This window comes from Nicotiana tabacum, chromosome 4 (genome assembly GCF_000715075.1).
Source record: "Nicotiana tabacum cultivar K326 chromosome 4, ASM71507v2, whole genome shotgun sequence".
In the NCBI taxonomy this organism is placed as follows: domain Eukaryota; kingdom Viridiplantae; phylum Streptophyta; class Magnoliopsida; order Solanales; family Solanaceae; genus Nicotiana; species Nicotiana tabacum.
Window position 1 is genome coordinate 28,010,038 of NC_134083.1, and position 20,777 is coordinate 28,030,814.

At 33.7% G+C, this 20,777-nt stretch overlaps 2 protein-coding genes and 1 pseudogene across 2 annotated transcripts; all 3 read left to right on the forward strand.

Annotated features, from left to right (window-relative positions):
• The first annotated feature begins 7,587 nt into the window (after window positions 1-7,587).
• Window positions 7,588-9,244, forward strand: LOC107827811 (uncharacterized). The gene is made up of 3 exons (XM_016655011.2): window positions 7,588-8,071; window positions 8,167-8,240; window positions 8,862-9,244. The coding sequence occupies exons 1-3, from the start codon at window positions 7,741-7,743 to the stop codon at window positions 9,144-9,146; spliced, it is 690 nt and encodes a 229-aa protein (XP_016510497.1). The 5' UTR covers window positions 7,588-7,740; the 3' UTR covers window positions 9,147-9,244.
• Window positions 9,245-10,779: 1,535 nt separating this feature from the next.
• Window positions 10,780-15,251, forward strand: LOC107827810 (hexosyltransferase GAUT11-like). The gene is made up of 2 exons (XM_016655009.2): window positions 10,780-11,543; window positions 13,522-15,251. The coding sequence occupies exons 1-2, from the start codon at window positions 11,397-11,399 to the stop codon at window positions 14,974-14,976; spliced, it is 1,602 nt and encodes a 533-aa protein (XP_016510495.1). The 5' UTR covers window positions 10,780-11,396; the 3' UTR covers window positions 14,977-15,251.
• A 662-nt stretch (window positions 15,252-15,913) lies between these two features.
• Window positions 15,914-17,606, forward strand: LOC107827809 (flavonol 3-sulfotransferase-like; annotated as a pseudogene).
• Window positions 17,607-20,777: the final 3,171 nt, after the last annotated feature.

Here is a 20,777-nt window from a genome sequence, read left to right on the forward strand (position 1 = left end):
AAGTTGGAAATTTCATAATAGACTAAGGTTTCAAGTGAGTTCGCACAAGACCTAATTTCAAACGAGCATACCTCTCTTTATATGAATAGTTATATGATGTATTACCTATCAAAAGAAATGTCTATGTGTCTAGTTTCCAACGCTTCAAACCGTTCGTCATTTGGACATTCCTACAAGATGTTATGACCAAATTACCAAAGGTTGTCAGAATGCGATTATGCGACCAATTATGCGACCATTATGCGATCGCAAAATGGTTATGCGACCACAAACTGGTCGCAAAATGGTCCATAACAGCCCAGTTCTGGGCACCGATTTGTGCGATCATTGTTCCACCCACACACCAATTGTGCGGTCCATTGTGCAACCGCATAACTGAGTTCGGAGGGTTAATTTTTCTATTTTCATAACCCGACCCCCATTTTGATAAATAGGCTTTGGGGTTTATTTTGGAGAAATTATCTGAGGTTTTTAGAGAAAAGTGAGAGTGTTCTAGAGAGACGAAGTAGATGAAGTGTTTTGTTCATCAAGATCTTGTCCAAACTTTGAAATCCAACAAGGAAATCTCACAAGTTCTTCATCTAAGAGGTAAGGTTCCATACCTTAGTTTCAATTTCGAATTTGGGAAGAGGATGGTTGATTAAGAGTATGATTCTTGGGTATAAGAGTATTATTTATACATGTATGTACCAATAAGATTTGTGGAAAGATTGTTGAGCTAAAATAACTAAAGATTGGATTGTGGAGTGAAGGAAATCTTGTAGAAGAACCTTGTAGCCGAATTTGCACACTCAGTGATTAATAAAATGCTCAAATGAGCTGAAACCACGAAAATCTTCTTAATTATGGTTCACTTTTGTTATGTTTTTAAATAGATTGAAGTTGCTAGGATTTCCGGAATCTCGTAGTAATGTAAGGAAGGCTCAAGAAAGATTGGAGTCGTCCGGAGGTCAATTCACGTGAGAAAGCTATTTTGGAATATCGACCTAACTTCAAAAAGGTAAGTATCTTGCCTAACCTTGAGTGGGGGAATTGCCCCTTAGGCATTGAGTCTTATGTGAAAAATTGTGTAATTGAAAACCATGTACGCGAGGTGACGAGTACGTACTTGGTTTATATGTGCATATTATATCGATTGAAATTCGTAGACACCCTTAAGTATTAAATTGGAAAATTATTGTAACTTATTAAATCCCTTATTTGTCATGCCTCATTCCTTGTTTGCCGAGGTTATTTTTATATGATAATTTGGTGTGATTTTCACTTGACTTTTATGTGAACTCTGTGTTTGTTTGAGTTGCCATTTTTATGGAAAACACTTTCATTATTGATTTTTCCTACAGATAATTTAAATGAAAAATTTAGTTAATAAGATGAATAAATCTATTTATTTCTTAAAGTTGTGATTTAAAGGAGGTCTTGATCCTTGATGAATTGCTTCGCAATTCATGTTGTTGAAAATTTAGTATTTAATTATAAAGGTCGTGAATCATGTTGAGGCAAAGTGCCAAATTGTGAAATATTATTCGGTTGAGTTGTTCACTCCCGAACATTTTGTTAAGATGTTGTACACATTATGATCGAGTCGTGGGCTCCTTTTGGTGAAAAAAATAAGGTATTGTTGATTTATGTGAAAAGTTATAATATTTGAGCACTTGATGTGCAATTTGTGATATGTTGTAATGTTGGAGCACTTGATGTGCAATTTGTGATATGTTGAAATATTTGAGCACTTGATGTGCAATTTGTGATATGTTGAAATGTTGGAGCATTTGATGTGCAATTTGTGATATGTTGTAATATTTGAGCGCTTGATGTGCAATTTGTGATATGTTGTAATATTGGGACACTTGAGGTGCAAGTTATATTATGCAGTGATATTTGGGCACTTGAGGTACGATTTGTGATATATTATGATATTGATACGCATGCGGTGAGATAAGGGTGGCTTGAAACGCGTGGCTAGTAGGGGAACTACTAGAAGTTATGCTGTGATATAAGGACAGGGTGTTGAAATTCATGCGGTGAGATAAGGGTGACTTGAAACACGTGGCCAGTAGGGGAACTACTAGAAGTCATGCGGTGTGATAAGGGTGGCTAAAACGCGGGATGCTATTTCGGAAAAAATAATTTCTTTACAAAAAATTTAAATGTGAAGGCTCCCGCGGTAATATAAGTAAATGAGATATTGTGAATTTATTTATGATTTGGAACTACGAGGCGGTACCTCGGGAGTGCTCTGTTGATATATCTTTATTTTATGTTCTTGTCTGGGGTGATTTTGTTCCATTTAATATGTAAATTCTTGTCTTCTTCCGTGATGTATTAGTTGACTTTATTATTATGTGTCTTGTGTTCCTAGTTGTATCGTGTTGGCTTTGGCTTTGGCTTTTTAGTACGAGACTCTGAAGAAGTATATTTCTGGGTGTTTTTACTGATTTTCGATGATTGCGTTGATTTAAATAAAAGAAATTATTATTATATTTTAAATTAAATAGTTTTACATCCAAATCAGTAGTTTAACTGATACTTTAATTTAAGTGCAATGTTATTTTCTTCACCCAAATGATTTCTAAAATAAATTTATTTCTTTGTAGATTTCTTACTTGATTTAAAAATTGTAAACTCACTTTAGTGGAATAAATTGATCATGTGGATCTTATATACATTAATATTATTGGCACATGAGTTGTCCGTGTAGTTGTGATAGAAATATGGGCACGAGGTACCGTGAAAATATGGAAGTGAGTTGAGACCCGTATTTTTATGATTATGAAATGAAGTGTCACAAGGTGACTTTTATTTGAAGGGAGTATATTCGAAACATATATTTATTTGAAAAGGTTATATTCTAAGGATTTTTATTGAAAAACTTATATTTGAAAGATTTATACTTGAAGTACTTACATTTGAAAGACATTTATTTGAAGAACTTGATTTAATTGGGTATACTTGTATTTATTATTCATTGAGTGATATTAATGGTGTTCTTGTTGTTTTGCTGTGCACATCACCGGTTGTTCTATGTTGCGCTTATTGGGATTTGTTTCCTATTATTTTGTATATTATAGTGCACAGGTTAATAGACTAGTGAGTGTCTTGACTGTACCTCGTCTCTACTCCACTGAGGTTAGTCTTGATACTTACTGGGTACCGACCATGGTATACTCATACTATACTTCTGCATATTTTTGTGCAGAGCTAGGTATTGGAGATATCGGACTTGAGCAGAGTTAAAGCGGGATCGTAAGGATTCAAGGTATAGTTGCTTGGTCGTCGCAGTTCCTTCGAGTCTTTCCATCTTATTGTACTGTTATTTATTATTCAAACAGTATTGGGTATTCGATCCTTGAGATCATTTCATGTTTTCAGTTAGAGTTCGTGACTCAGTACTACCAGTCTTGGGAGTTTGTTATATTTATATGTATCCCGCTATTGGTTTTGATTACCTATTTAATTGATAGTTTTAAAAAAATAGCTTCGAAATATAATAAAAATCGGCTTACCTAATCTTCGAGACTAGGTGCCATCACGACGCCTGTGGTGGGATTTTGGGTCGTGACAAGGGATTCTTGGGAAAGGTCATTGATTTCCTTCTGAATCCGATATAGCTTTGCACCATTAGTTCTGTCATATCGATCTTCTAATTCCTTCCACAATTCTGCTGCATCATTTACATACTCGACGCTATCTGCAATTTCCTTATATAATGAGTTCAAAATCCATGAGGTTACCATGTCATCACATTTCTCCCATAGTCGAAATTTCTGTGATTTGGATCTGGCCTCTTACATTCCCCATTAATGAAACCTACTTTGTTCTTCACAGAAAGGGCACGCAACACACTTCTCCTCTACGATCTGTAACCAACGCCACTAAAGGGAACTGATACTAACATAACACCTGGATTGTCCGAAGGATGCATGTAGAAAGGACTACTCAAATCCACATCGGACTGTCCACCATCAGCTGGCGTGCAAATTGATAGATTCCAGACTACTAGATTGTTCATTATCAACCAAAATTGACATGACTAAATCGATTAAGTTGAAGTATCAAAGAACAAAAACAGTAATTTACAACTGAAGATTGTGAATTGCAGTAGACGAGTACCAAATTGACTCGGATTTAGGTTTGCATGTACTGGGTAGAATCAGAGAATTGGTCGATCAAAGGCAAACAATAATTATCGAAAATAAAGCCGTTCGGCTCTGATACCATATCAAACTTAGAGAGCTAACTGGAAGTGAGATCGAGCTGAGCTCCAATGGAAATTTAGTGGAAGTTTCTGGATGGAGCAATTTGTACGAAGAAAAAGAAGAGAGAAATGGAAAAATGAATCTCAAAATGTATTAGTGCTTCAGATAGTAACGTATATACAAGTCAAGGAAAATAATATAGCTGGCAGGTAACTGCCACTCACAACCTATACATCTGGCAACTAACTAACAAACTAACTCACCAATTTACTAATAATTAATCTATGTCTTAACAACCCTCTCTTTTTTTCATCAAAAGAAAAAAGCAATTGAAGATGTCAAACAAAATGACAATGAGTCCAGCCTATGAAGGAACCCATTACTATCTTTAATCCATACTAGTGTTAGAACCCGTGCGATGGGCAGATATTTTTGACAGAATATTAATCTTATAAAATTATGATCTAATATATCATATTATTTTAATAAATATTAGTTATATTTTATTATTTAATACAGTGTGCAGAAATATAACAAAATCTATACAAACTCAAAGGATACACATCATATAGTAACAAATAAATTATTTGTTCCTTATTTATTCTTATTGTCAAAATAGCAAGTAGTTAATACTATACATTTACTAATGTGACTTCTTATTAACTTTTTAATTGGTTTAATATATTGATACTACTTCTCTTTTAATATAACATAGATATACATTTTCCTACTCTTAAAATAAAATTATTTTTTTAAACTTATGTTATACTATACAAAATTCTTCAATTATCTAAATTTATTGATAATTGTTTTGAGTGTTATTTATTTATCTTTTATTTTTAAATCAATTCAAAATATAAATATCATAAAAAAATATAATTATCTTTATCCCCCCCCCCCTTCATACATTCTTTTGTACTGTAATATTTGATTAGTTTTTTCATTTTGTAGTTTACTGAAAATTTAATTAATGTATTATTTTTTTACTAAATTATAATTTTGAATTCATCAAAACTATAAAGAGATAAGCATTTTATTACTTTTATATATAAAAAAAACCTACCAATATTTTAATAAGTTTTAATTTGTTTTTTATATATATATATATATATATATATATATATATATATATATATATATATATATATATATATATATATATATATAAAATATGCTTATCTTATATATAATATCAGAATAGTATCTTTATATTTTTCATTATGAAATTATAAGTTTTATTTATTAACTAAACTTACTAAATAAAAATTTTAATTAGTATATACATTTTACGCTATCGCTTGATTTTTTTAGTATTCTTCTTTTATAACTATTTGTTTATTATGATTTTAGTCATGTGTATATGTACAACTTATCTCATCATAATTCTAATTATAAGTGTTATATTTTTATATTTTCCCATAAATTTATATTTTATTTCTTTTTTTGTTCTTTGCTTATCTAATTGCATTATCAATTACTTAATATTTTTAAATTGTCATATGCATTATTAATAAATTACTAGTTTAATATAATACAATGAGTATAATTTTGTATTACTCTTGAAATTGAACTTGACTTTATCCTATATGACGTTTTTATAGTTATTTCGATATTTAAATTTATCAATAATATTTTTGAGTATTATTTATTTACTTAATTTTATCAAATAAATTTAATGTGAGGATAGAATCACATTATATATATTATCCTCTTTATACATAAATTTTTGTTCTACAATATTTTAATTTTTTCGCTATGTTTATCTATAATACGAATATTAATTGTATTCTTTTTTTAAATTGATGGTGTTGAATTAGTTCAAAGGTTAAACAAAGAAGTTTTTTTAATATATGTCATAAATCTTAGTCTTTTATTCTATTGATCAGAATTATTTTATTAATTGAAATTATTAATAATATTTTTGAGTATTATTTTGATAGTTTATTCTATTTCTTAAGTTAATTTATAGTATAATTAGCCTCACACTATCTAAAGTTTCCTCTCTTTATATATTATTGTGCATTTTATGTTATTGTAGTTTGCTTTTTTTAGATCGTATTTTACTATAACTCAAAGAGTGATATATTTTATTCTAAATTTTAAGGACTAATACTTAATTCAGCTGCTCCTTCAATTTTCTATCAAGCTCTAACTTTTTTCTATCCTATTCACATAACAATATCCTCTGATTTTCTAAACATTTCTTTGCTACTTCAATGTACCGATTGTTTGAACCTTTAATTTCCTCTTCTTTCTTAACCGTATATAATTATTTTACTATATATATATAGAGAGAGAAGAAACTACTATCCATTCAATTTGAATTTTTAGTTTTTTATTTTATTTTAAAATAATTTTAAAACTTCAACTTGAAAATGCTCCATAATTTGAATGGGTAGTTTTTTTTATATTTTTTTTTATTATAGATAATTATAAGATATTTATATTTATTAATTCGAATAGAGTAACTAATTTAAAATTCAAAATATTTTTTAGTTAGAAAGCTAATTTATTTTGTCTTAATAATGTCACTTAGCTTTTTGTAGTTATGCCACTTGACTTAATGGGATTACTTTTTCTTCTACTTTTAATTATAGATAGATATTAGAAAGAAACTACTATCCATTCCATTTGAATTTTTAGTTTTTTATTTTTTCTTTTTTTTATTTTTTTATTTTAAAATAAGCTTAAAACTTCAATTTGAAAGTACTCCATAATTTGAATAGGTAATTTTTTTATATATTTTTTTGTTTTCTTATTATAGATAATTATAAGATATTTATATTTATTAATTCAAATAGAGTAACCAATTGATTCAATATTTAAAATTTAAAATATTTTTTAATTAGAAAGGTAGTTTATTTTGTCTTAACAATACCACTTGGCTATATGTAGTTATGCCACTTAAGCTTAATGAGATGCTTTTTCTTCTACTTTTAATTATAGATAGATAGTATTTGTTATTTTAATTTTCTTGGGTACCTCTTAAAAAGACATATAATAATCTTAATCATAAGACTATTTGTTTAAATTATCACTTATCCCTCTTTGAAACATCACACTTATATAATATTCCACTAATTAAAATAGTAAGGATAAGTTTGGGAAAGAAGTGGAGTAATAAATGATTCTTGTTTTTATAAAACGTTTGCCCCGAGTCCCAACAACTAAATTTGGGACGGAAGGAGTAATGCTGGGTGAAATTGAAATGCATATTTCCTCCCTAAGATTTGACTAAATGTGACAACATTTAATTCAACAAGTACGGGTCTACTCCAACTTCATGCTAAGCACGTCAAGGGACCAAGAAGCCCACCTCACCCTTTGGAAAATCCAAGATAAAAACAGATTCAATTAAAATGATTGGCATGACCTTTAAGCCATTAACTTTGGTCACAAGACTCACAAGTCACAACATATATAAATAACATATCCCAAATCACATACAGAACTTAGCACTAAACTTCCCACAAACATTAGAAATTTCCCCTGTTTCTTTCCCCTCCCCAAAGCCATTTTTGGAACAAAGTAACCATCAAAGATGATGCGTGTACGTGTAAAATTACCAGGATTTTGCATGAATAGAACTGTAGTCCATGTTCGACCCCGCGGTTCTCTTTGTCAACCATACAAGAAGACGCTTAGTTTGGTCAAATCCGATGATAACAAGTCTGAATTTTCCAGCAAAAATAGCATTGAGATGAACTACAACAGCGATGAGTCTAGGCCGGATTCCGACACTAGTAATAGAGTCATGGTTGTGGTTGATCAGAGTATTGAAGCCAAAGGTGCTCTTCAATGGGCACTTACTCATACTGTTCAAACCCAGGATACTATTATTCTTCTTTATGTAACCAAGCCCTCTCAACAAGGTATGTAAATATTTAGTTTACTCTTTCTTTTTTTAACCCAAAAACACCACATTTCTTTCGTTATACTAATATCCTTTTTCTTATTATTTGTGTAGATGAAAACACTAATCAGAGGGCCTATGAACTTGTTAACTCCCTGAAAAGTATGTGCCAAACAAAGAGACCAGGGGTGAGTTGAGTTCTGAAATTGCTTTGCATCTGAGTTTTTGATTGATTGGACACGGAAGCCATAAAACTATTGTTTTCACCTAAGAAAGCTGTAGAAAATGTGCAAGTGGTGTTAATTAGATGCAGAGGGCAGAGTCAGTCCAAATATGTCCGTACCAAATCACATGGAAAGTTACTAACAAACCTAACTAATTAGTGCTGTCAAGTATTTCTAGTTGGCCTAAGCCAACTGGCCAAATCTTATTAGGAAAAACAATCTTTTTCTCTAGGCAATACTTCAACATGACAAGTAAACTCCAACTTTTTTTGGATTCATGCTAGCATGTGTTTACTTGCTGCTAAAAAAATTGTCTCATTATTCAGTCATTCAATCAGCGGTGTGTGTGAGAGAGAGAGAGAAATGCCATGGACAAAATTCATTTGATTTCAATCTTCATGTTACTTAGATGCAAATTCAGAATTTAAAGTCAATTAGCTTAGAATAAATTTTGTCTTACTATAATTTTACATTTTATTTTTCGCATATGTATACCTGGTTCAAAGGCGATGGGTTCAATTGAACACACAAAACCAACCCTAAATCTGCTTCGTCTTTTAATTGCGATGATTTGTATGTTAACAGGTCCAAGTGGAGATAGCAGTGCAAGAAGGGAAGGAAAAAGGTCATGTAATTGTTGAAGCAGCCAAGCAAAGAAAAGTCTCATTACTCGTGTTGGGACAAAGAAAAAGATCGATAATGTGGCGCCTGCGCAAGATTTGGTCAGGGAAAAAGTCAAGAGGCAAAGTAGTACAACACTGTATTCAGAATGCAAAGTGCATGACAATTGCTGTGAGAAGGAAGAGCAGGAAGTATGGAGGATATCTTATTACTACTAAGCGTCACAAGGATTTTTGGCTCTTAGCTTAATCCAATTGTTTTACTGTAATTTGATTCAATGTTTGGATTTATGGTAGTACTAAACAAAATCTCTGTACGTGGGACTGAGTGAATCTTTTCAGTTTTCATTCTGTTGTGCTGGGCACGAAGCAAGCAGCTGCTTTCTACATCAGATAAATGAATTGTACAAAACAAAATATGAGAGGAACTAATTTTAGTTGAACATAGATGTTCTCTATTCTTCTGATCAAGAAATAGCATATAGGAAAAGTCAATTGCCTGCTTATTTGCCTTACGATGAAAGCATAAAAAATTTCCATTTTTGATGGTTCGTTCTTGCAGATCTAATTAAATCCTTCATAAACTTAAGCTAATTTTGGTTTCGTAAATTTTCTACATACTATCTGTAACTTTTTCATACTCATTGAAGTGCGGCTCTTTCCCGGATCCTGCGTGAACGCGGGATGCTTCGTACACCTAGTTGTCCTTTCTGTATGTAACTTTTCTAAAATGTATGTTGTGCGAACATGTTAGAAAGACATTTGTATGTCTGATTATTTGTACAGGAAAACAATGATGATATGACATATAATATTATCAAGAATCTAAAATGCTTTAATTTGAGCTCCAGAGAAGATGACATTTCATATTTAAACAACAAGAGGAGACAATTACATACCCAAAAATATGTCACAGATCCTTCCAGTGTTGTTCAAACAAAACAATAGAAAAAATGTTTGTCTTAGTCACATGTCTTTTGAAAGGCTCGCTCACTACTAGAAAATTAACAAGTCCAAGCTAGTTCAACTTTGTAGCAGTGATGGAGCTAACACTGAAAGACAACAATCTAGAGAGTAGAGAGATCCATAATTCACAATGGAATCATGCACATTATTATGTGGAATCGCCGAGGCGCTAATAATAAAGGTAGAGCTACTATGAAACCTGTGCTAGCAGCCATATTGTAGATTGTGCTACAAGATCATTGTGGGATGGCTACAAGACTTCGGTTTTTCACTAACCTAGCAAATACAAGTTAAGCTTAGTAGACCACTAAGGTTTGTCCTACCGTCGTAAACGAGGGAGATTCAGCTCTGATACCATATTTGTCACGGTCCAAACCCATGGAATGTATTATACGCTTTGGGTCTAGGCACACACGAATTTGTCTTTCTGGGCTACACCACATCGAGCCCAAAAGCGCGCGTACCATGTGAATTTGTATTATGACTTATAAAGTTCTTCATTTTCCTCTCCTGTTCCGATGTGAGATTCGCTTAAGGTGATATGTGCACCCCTTATTCAGAAGCTTGTCAGCCTAGAAGCCTACCCTTATCGGTCCTGCTTAACCCGCCCCCATAGGCCTGCCCTCTGTCACGGGCATCACAAATTTCCTTTCAATTGATTTAAACATTATTTTCATTTGAAAGTTGGGAGGTTTCAAAATATTTGACATCATTTAATTTTTATACTACTATTTTCAATTTATTTTAGAATTTTAATTCATTAATCTATCTCATTTTAACTTTGATGTGATAATTCATTTTATCTTTGTGAGTTCGAGTGAGCCCAAGAGTAAGGTGGGGAGGTCTTGGAGGGAGGGAGCCGAGAGTCCATCGAAAACAACCTCTGATAAGGTCTGCGTACACACTACCGTTTCGTAAAATATATTCTTCCATCAGTTGAGTTTCAACTCTCAGCACAAGGATGACCGGCGAGACATTGTAAAGGTTTCCACTACACAGCACAGGGGCTTTGCTTGTAAACACAGTGGCACATGCTGTTGTTTCATAATTCATGTGCTGGTCCTGCTCAGTGCCCCTCCTTTATTAGATTTGTTCAATTGCCTCCTTTGCTACGTGAACCAAAAATAGACCCTTCTTTCCCCCTTAAAAAGTTGTCCTCTTCACATTCAACCCAATCTTCTGTTACTCTTCAACTCGCCTTCACTTAGCTTTTCTCCTATACCCATTTTTTGTATCAGAACTCGCTTTTAAAATCTCATTAAGGCTTGATAAAAGGGTCTTTTTTTTTTTATGCCTTTGGCCAAGACCATTTTGGCATCCCACGTTGCTTAAGCTCATTCTTTATTCCGTTGCCTTTATTGATCGAATCTGACCAATGAGTTTGCTGCAATACTCTTGATTGAATATAGGGACGGGTTTAATTAAATTCTTGATTTGGGTGTCAAAAGATTTGGGCTTTTTATCTGTTCCCACTTGTGGATTCAATCTCAGGGGATAGGTTGATTTCATTTCCTGTGGAAGAGAAGGGTAAAAGATGCGGCGGCGGGCGGCCGATTATCGGCGCCCGGTTCGAAGGAGGCTATCTTGTTGGATCTGGTCGCTTCTTGGAATATTCACAATTGCAGGTTTCGTTTTGTTTGTAGTTCATCATCACCAGGATCACGTCGAACAACCTATTTTGGTAAGCCTGGAACATTCTAGACCCAGATCATTATTGGTTCTCGTAATTTTTCTTGCTTTGGCAATCATATATAATAGTTCAAGCTCAATGAGCTTGCTTTTTGATATAGTAGAAATGTTCCTTCTTTTTTCTAGGGAGTTTTATGATCTGAGAATGTGCTCTCTTTTATGCTAGACATGTTTGTTTTCTGGTAGCTTTCTAGGATGGTAAATCTGCACTTCATTTTCAATGCATTAACATGTGTGATGACTTGTTCTCTTAGTTTATATAACTTCAATTCTAATCTATTTATGAACTTTGTGGGGCCATTCCGCATTGGTTCTCTATCTTATGTGCCCTAAGCCAGAATCTGGAACATTTGGATGACTGCGATTTTTGCATTCCTTTGCGAAAGTTGTTTCATAAGCAAGTGACTTCAGGGTAGCTCAAGCCTTTACTTTCAACAGCAAGTGACGATATTTTATTGAGAACTACTCAACTAGATCTTAGTTCTTCTCTGCCCTTTGAAAGTTTTTCAATTGGTTTGCACTGACAGGGGTAAAAATATCTATTATACACATCTGTATAAGATATGCTTAAACGGAGCGATATGGCCAGTGAGGATTTATATGGCCGATCCCTACTTGCTTGGGGTTAACGCGTAGTTGTACACATATGTACTCAATTTATGTAGCCACGCCCACTTCTTTATATGGTTGTCTTGGGGAGGAGGGGGAGCGTAATATATATGACGATGAGATTCAAGCAAATGCTAGTGGCTTGTTGTGGCTTCTTTTTACCTTTGTCTTTCTCAATTTGTATAGTAGTTAACAAATGAAAAAGGTGAATAGAAGTTATGTACAGTAGCGTGAGACAAGGAGAGAATACATATAAGGTGATTTTCCAACACATGCCAATATGCTGTGGTCACGAACCTCGGGAGAAGGATTTTACTTGTTATCTCAGAGAGATAAAGGTTCTTGGACTTCAGAATCTGCTGCTGAAGCACGACAATTAAAACCAGACTGAAAATCTTCTTTAAGCACTCAGAACTGTGTCACTTGATCTCTATATAATTGTTATTAGAAGTGCCTATGGGGGACTGGAAGCCTGGTTTTCTAGATCTTGTTGATAAATAATTTACTTTTTTTTGTCTGCTCTGATCTTTTTTACTGGAGATGTGCTTGTGTCAATGGTGACTTTTGATCTTCTTGATTCTGCTTACCCCTACCCTATAAAGGTAGAGAGGCTAATTCCGATAGACCCTCGGCTCAAGGAACAATAAAAATAAAGCAACAAGCAATAGCAGCATCAATGTAATAGGGTAATGGAAGCGAATGACACAACAAGTAATAAAGAACTAGGAATAAGAGAATACAAGTATAGACTGACAGCAACCTACCACCAATTTCTTATTTGTCCATCGCCAGCTACTAATTCCTGCTCCCAACATAGCCAGTTAATACAAAATTTGATCATTTACTTGTCAGAGTTTCTTTTAGCAGAAACAATTAAATCTTTTATTTAAATAAAAGTATGCACAAGCATAGAATGTGCTATTGTGTTTCTTGTAGTTGGCACATCAATTTGATTTAACAGGTTTGTCTAAGTTCTTTTAATTAGATTTTTTGAAAGTGATTGCCCATCTGATTCATTACTGGTTTAGAGCAAGGACTTAACAATATGTAAAAGTAACTCAAACTATTTTAAGGTCCTTTTGAAGTGCACACTGTAAACAAAGAAGGATTGAAATTATGGATTAGTAGGTACAAAGTGTTATTGTTGATTAGCAGTTCTATTTTTTGTGATCTGTCTTAGTGAGAAATGAGAATTGTGATCCCATTTCCCTATACTTTTTTGGTAGGTCTTATTTGCCAAAGTATTGGATTTCACAGATATAGTTGTCTTTCAGCGGATAAATTGCTGATTTCTATCTTATTTTATTTTACCTCTAAAATACTTAGATAATCAAGTGGCTTAAATTTTTCTGTTGTTCCAGGAAAGTGAGTCCAGGAATGAACAGGTTGTGCATGAGCGTCTGAATCTCACACAAGAAATGTCAAGTGTTAATTCATACGCCAGACAATTAGCAGAGCAAATGACACTAGCCAAAGCTTACATCATTATAGCAAAAGAGCACAATAACCTTCATCTTGCGTGGGAGCTAAGTTCAAAGATAAGAAGTTGTCAATTTTTACTATCAAAGGCGGCAATGAAAGAAGAACCCATTTCTCTAGATGAAGCTGAGCCGATCATACGAAGTCTATCTTCCCTCATCCTTAAGGCGCAGGATGCCCATTATGATATTGCTACAACTATGATGACAATGAAATCACATATTCAAGCTCTTGAAGAGCGTGCTAATGCAGCATCTGTTCAGAGTATGATGTTTGGACAGTTAACAGCTGAGTCCCTGCCCAAAAACCTGCACTGCCTAGAAATCAAGCTCATAGCTGACTGGCTTACAAGAAAGTCGCTGCAGGATTTTGCAGATGAGAGGAGAAACTCACCCCGTTTAGTGGACAATAACTTGTATCACTTCTGCATATTTTCAGATAATCTGGTGGCTGTTTCAGTAGTTATCAACTCAACCGTGGCCAATGCTGATCACCCTAAGCAGCTTATTTTCCATATTGTAACAGATTCAATACACTACGGACTGATGCAGGCTTGGTTTCTGAACAATGACTTCAAAGGTTCTACAGTAGAAGTACAGAATATTGACAACTTCGCTTGGTTGAATTCGTCTTATTCTCCTGCTGTAAAACAGCTATTGGCGGCAGACTCCAGAAAGTATTATTTTGACGGATCTATGGATACAAGTATCGAGCCAAAGTTCCGGAATCCGAAGTATATATATTTGTTGAATCACCTTCGGTTTTACATTCCAGAGATGTACCCCCAGTTGGAGAAGATTGTCTTTCTTGATGACGACGTTGTAGTTCAGAAAGATCTGACACCTCTCTTTTCACTGGATTTGCATGGAAATGTGAATGGAGCAGTGGAAACTTGTCTTGAAGCTTTTCATCGTTATTACAAGTATCTCAATTTCTCAAATCCACTCATAAGCTCTAAGTTCGATCCCCAGGCCTGTGGATGGGCATTTGGTATGAATGTTTTTGATCTGATTGCGTGGAGGAAAGCAAATGTTACTGCTCGATATCATTACTGGATAGAACAAAATGATGATAGGACGATTTGGAAGCTGGGAACCCTTCCACCTGGGCTATTAGCTTTTTATGGTATGACGGAGCCACTTGATCGGAGGTGGCACGTGTTGGGATTAGGCTATGACGCGAATGTTGACAATCGCCTGATAGAGAGTGCAGCGGTGATTCACTTCAATGGAAACATGAAACCATGGCTTAAGTTGGGCATTAGCAGGTATAGGCCTTTGTGGGAACGGTATGTAAACCAGACGCACCCATACCTTCAGGATTGCGCTACACATTGAAATGTTATACTTTTCGAGTACTGAGTCCCCATTCTTAAAGTTCTAGGATTGTATTTTACATCATTGTAGAGTTAGAAATAGACAATTTTGCCCTAGTAGAGATTCTTACCTAGTCTTCTTTCAGTTAAGTAGAGTGAAAAAGGAATATGATATTATATACTAGAGCAATTCTCTGTCTCTACAAATGGTAGAAAATATTTTTCAAACAATTTTGTAATAATCTTGTTCCTTTGATCACATCTAGGTAAATATTTATCTTCGTTCTTTTGTTGATCTATACGCGAATCCAATTATTTTAGTTGCTGTAACATATAAGTTCTGCAACATATGTAAGTGCTTTATTTTGAATATTTATGATATTATGCATCAGCGCGACTACTATGTTTTTCTTGACGTTCATTGTTTCTCCATTGGTAACCAGTCTCAACAAATTTCTTTACTTCATTAGTTCATTACTTCGATTTTAGAATAGAGGCCAAACCACTGACTGACAAAACTTTGCAGGAAATTCAATTGATGGTCCTGCAATCCATATGTTTCAGGATTAGGTATTTGAGCAATATATTAGAATTCTTGGTTTTGCAGACCCGGAACTCTAAAAATGAAATAGAAGCCTTGCACTTCTAGTAGGAAATTCTCAGATATCCCACCTTTGAAAGAGAAGAAAGCTGATTCTACTCTTATTGGGTTCACTTGTTAAGGAAACTGGAAATTGAAGATCGTACCAGGTCTGATCATGTCACATTTCAATAATGTTGCAATGCACTCTAAAACAAATTACTCGTGTGTGTGCTGAATACGAAATCAAATGATTAATTGATATTCATTGAAATCAGAATATGATATTCATTGATAATTATTAAAAATAGGCAATCAATCAGATGACCAGAATCAAATTATGAAAATAATTGCTACAATATATAGACTAGTACGTCACATTTCAACTGTGATAGAGAACGGACAAAGAAGAGGAAAGAAACACTTCCTGCGCCAAAATAATAAATAAAAAAAATGCACCATCTTACTCCAAATATCTTCGTCAAAGTCCCTCGTGTTTCCCGAATATGTTACCATGGTTTATAACCATTAACCAGAGGTAAAGAAACCTTAGTGCAGCTCATTGACACGTATTGTCCGCTTTGGGCCTAGTTCAGCACGAATTTATTTTTCAGGTTACAGTCCCGAAAGCGCATGTAAGCGCGCATATCATATGAGTTTGTGTCATGCCTTATAAAATTTTTCGCTTTCCTATCTCATTTCGACGTGAGATTCCCTGCATAATATGCTGTCAACCTAAAAAGTAAAAGATGAATCCTATTTCGATGTGGGAGTCGCCGGTCTTGATTGACCCGCTCTCCAAAGCTTGTCCTATAAATGTAGCAAGAGTTTCTACACCCTTTTACTCCATTAACTCAATGGCAAGCTTACTCTCTACCCAAAGCTCTCCTTTACTCACAAATGGTGACACCAATGAAACAAGCCACAAAAATCACCAAGATTTTCCTGATATAATTCTCTCTGAGCTTCCAAAAGAAAGAGGTTGGTTGAGTGGGCATGTTCACCAATACAAAGAATTTTGGTATCCCACAGGAATACTCCACGGTCTTATAGCTCTTCAGCAACACTTTAAGCCAAAGCCAAATGATGTCTTATTAGCCAGTTACCAAAATCTGGCACAACATGGCTCAAGGCCCTTCTTTTTGCCATTACAAACCGAACAAAATATGATTATAAAACACACCCTTTGCTCTCTTCAAATCCACATGAGTTAGTACCCCAGTTAGAGGCCTATGCATTTAAGCACCCAACAAATCCAACACCAAACACTTCTCTTATGCATTCTCATCTTGCTTTCAATTCTTTACCAGAGTCTATAGTAGGTGGTGAAGACTCCAACTCCAAGTGCAAAATAGTATACGTGTTTCGTGACCCAAAAGATGTGTTAGCTTCTTGCTGGCATTTTGTGCAGAAATTAAGACCCAAAGATGTGCCTCCCATTTCTCTGCAAGAAGCTTTTGATCAATTTACTAAAGGGTGTTCCCCCTTTGGTCCATTTTGGGATCATGTAATGGGATATTATAAAGCCAGTTTAGAATTTCCAAAGAAGGTGTTTTTCTTGAGGTACGAGGACTTGAAAAAAGATCCAATCTTTCATGCAAAGAAATTAGCAGAGTTGTTGGGACAGCCTTTTTCTTTGGAGGAAGAAAGTGAAGGCATTGTAGAGAAAATAACAGAACTTTGCAGCTTTGAGAAGCTAAGTAGTTTGGAGGTGAATAAAGATGGTACACACACTGGATTTTTTATCCCTACTATTGCAAACAACATATTTTTCAGACAAGGCAAAGTGGGTGATTCCAAGAACCATCTTTCAGAGGAGATGATTAAGGTTATGGATGAAATCACAAAACAAAAGTTGGTTTTTGATTTGATGAACACATCTTTTTCTCCCCAACAAAATGGTAAAGGGATTGAGTCGGACAAGAATCATTGCGACTAGCACGTATTTTTTTCATTAGCAAAATTTCCAATAAATTGAATTTCCTTTTACTCCTCTTTACCTTTTTGTTTATCCCCTCACTAGGGTAGCTTGTAGTTCGTTCTTGAATCCAATAAATGTGGCTTATTCTCAAGTTGTGAATTGTGATAGGTGGCAATCCTTTATCTCCTTCCTGGTGAATCATTTTGGTCTAAGGAAAAGATTGAGGTTCTCGAATGTGAAAAAGGGGCTGTTTATTTGCTCAAAATTTAATACCCCTTCAATTTCACTTGTAAGTGCTACATAGTTTAATTAGATACGAATTTAAAAAAATTAAAGTTCTGAAATTTTTAATCTTTCCTCTTTCTCCTTCTTCCTCACCCCTTATCCTTCCTCACTATGGAACCACCAAAATCCTTCACCAAATAGCCCCAAGTTTTAGATATAGACTCCATAAATTGGACCCAACAAAATTCAGCAACACCCACTCGAAATAGTAGCGCCATTTATCGATAATGGTGTTTGCTGGATTCTTCACCACCATGAGTGTGTAATCACGTTTTCAACCTTTAACCAATATTAACAAATGAATTTTAGTAGCTATTGCTCAAGCATACTGGATTCGAACCAACAATAAACCCAACAAATTTGATTTTCCGATTTTAAGTTCTCGGTTCTTCATGGCTTTTAAAGTGACAGAAAATAACGTAAAAGAGAAGAAAGAGTATGCTTTAAACATCACAAAGATTGAAGATTAAGAGGGAAAGAAGAAAGGAGTTCTGCATTTCATGCTTTTTAATTTTGAAACACAATCGTGAAGCCTTGCACGAGAAAAATGACTTATAGGCTGTTTGGTCTTGGAGAAATAAGCTTATTTTAAAATTTTATTTTTTTAAAATTGATTTTAAAAAAAGTACTTTTGGAGATAGCAATTTGTGTTTGTCTAATCACTCTTAAAAGCACTTTTGAGCAATAATTTATATTTGGTCAAGTTTTTCAGAAGGTGCTTTTAAATATCAAATTACGAATAAGGACATGAATAGATTTGCTTAATAATTAATATTATAAGTAAATAAATAATCTTAAAAATTTGTTATTACATGCAATAATTAAATCTTTTTATTTTATTTAAGTAAAATATGAAAATAAAATTTAAAAGTACTTAATTCTTTTAATATAAGTTAAATATATTAAAAATCATTTAACAAATATAAAAGCATTCACCCCTAAAGTCACTATATATTAGAAAACTATCCTAAAAATAAGAAGAAATATTTATACATTAATATCCAAAGTATTAGGTTTAACAGTTATTTTGGTATATACTACTATATTTTGTATATAGTATTTTTGGTAAGAAAAAAAGTCAAAACTGCTTCTGCTTCTATTTTTGGGAAGAAGTTACTTTTTTCTGCTTCTCAGAAACTGCTTCTGCTTCTTCCCAAAAATATTTTTTTTCCCAAAACAAGCTTGGCCAAACATCTCAAATTAGGAAAAAAAAGTATTTTAAAATATATATATATTTTTAGCCTCTTGAGAAGCTTGGCCAAACAGGCTATTAGTGCATATAAATCCTGCTTTTTCTGATGTGGCGTTGGCATGTTACTGACAGGGTGATGACGTGGCACACGTGTAAAGCATCTCATGTTGTGAGAGTGATATAAGTGTTTCGGGAGAGAAAATAATTCACTTAGAAATGTGTGTAGGGGGATTCTGGACAAATTTAATACGTCTATGTATTTTGCCTATTTTAAAACGGTTTCATTCCTTTACTTTGCAAAAATAATTTCACTTTCTTATTGTTGACAGGCGAAATGAATTTGCACTGCCGACGATAATAGCGGTCTCTGAATGATTGCTCCTTGTGTCTCGTGAATATTTTGGATTGTAGCTAAACCAAACACTTTAAAAAATTGAAAAAACATTTTATGTCACAACGAATATCACGTTAATTTCTAACATTTTCTATCACGTTAATCTTTTCCAAAAGCGCAGAACCAACAAAATTGCACAGGAGAAAAAGACAACGAGATAGAACCAAGAGCAGGGGCACAGCTTTCTCACATTATGATGAGCTCTCCACTGTGCATTTATGAGAGTGGCAAAATAAAGGTCTGTTCTATCTTGTTAACAGGGATACCCACATTTTAGTTATTGTTCATAATTGCTTTTAAAATTGATTTGATCCAAAAGTTCAAACAGACTTTGTATCATGTTCCTTGCCCTGGTAACTTTCCCAAAAAGTAAAATAATGCTCTTAAAAGATAAGCTGAGCTTGATTTTCAAAGGCTAAACAAATCTATTTTATGATTGCAAAGCTCTCATTTATTTTGCAATGTCTTGAAACACAAAAGTAAGCTATGTGTACTACGTCAAATTTTTATAGGAAAATTCCTTTCTGCCGCACTCTTTTCGGCCACAATGGCCCAAATGGAGGTATTAATGTAAAATCACACTCAAATATAGGGTTTTTGCGCTAATTTTATACCAAAAATGTCCTTCCCGTTAGGTTTTGAATTCCTCTCCTTGAATCTCTCTCATCCATTGAATGCTTGTCTTCCCAATACATTTAAAATATCAAGCATGCAAACCCTATTTCCCATAAACATATTTTTTCATCTTTTTTTGTAGTATACGCGTATACATTTCAATTTATTCGTCAATATACATATACTTGATTGTGTATTTCGTTTATCTTTTGTATAATAAGGTGTTCAAAGTCCTAATATTTAAACAACCCTACATGGCCGAAAACAAAACCCTAAGGTATATTTCATCCCTCTTCAAAGCCCTAATACTTAAACAAACCTAATACTTGATTGTTTTTTTATCTTTTACTCACCTATGTTCTTCTAAGTGTGAGTGAATAGGTATTTCTACCACACTAATTTTTATATATAAATTTATAGTCTGACTCAAAGTTATAGATTCAACTGAACCTGTCATTAGAATACTACATCTATCCTTGTGTGTATCATTTCGTGTTTGACCGGACACAAGATATTCATTTATACGGGTACTTATTTAGAACCGGAGAAAATATTTCGATAAAGATATTATTGTATTAGTTTTCTAATTAGTGGAGCAAATCTGAAAAAATCATAATATGAGTCTTTTGACGTATTTGAGTTTGTATATTTCCATATGGTATATATGACATTGTCATTATGATCACAAAGTGGCTAAGTGCGTGAACTCACACAAGTAGGATCGATGTCATATTTTTTTGTAAAAAATATATGTTCTTCCAGTATTTGGAAAAAAAAAGATTCTTAATTAGCCTAATAATTTAACCACTGAAATTACTTACATTCTAGTTAGCCTA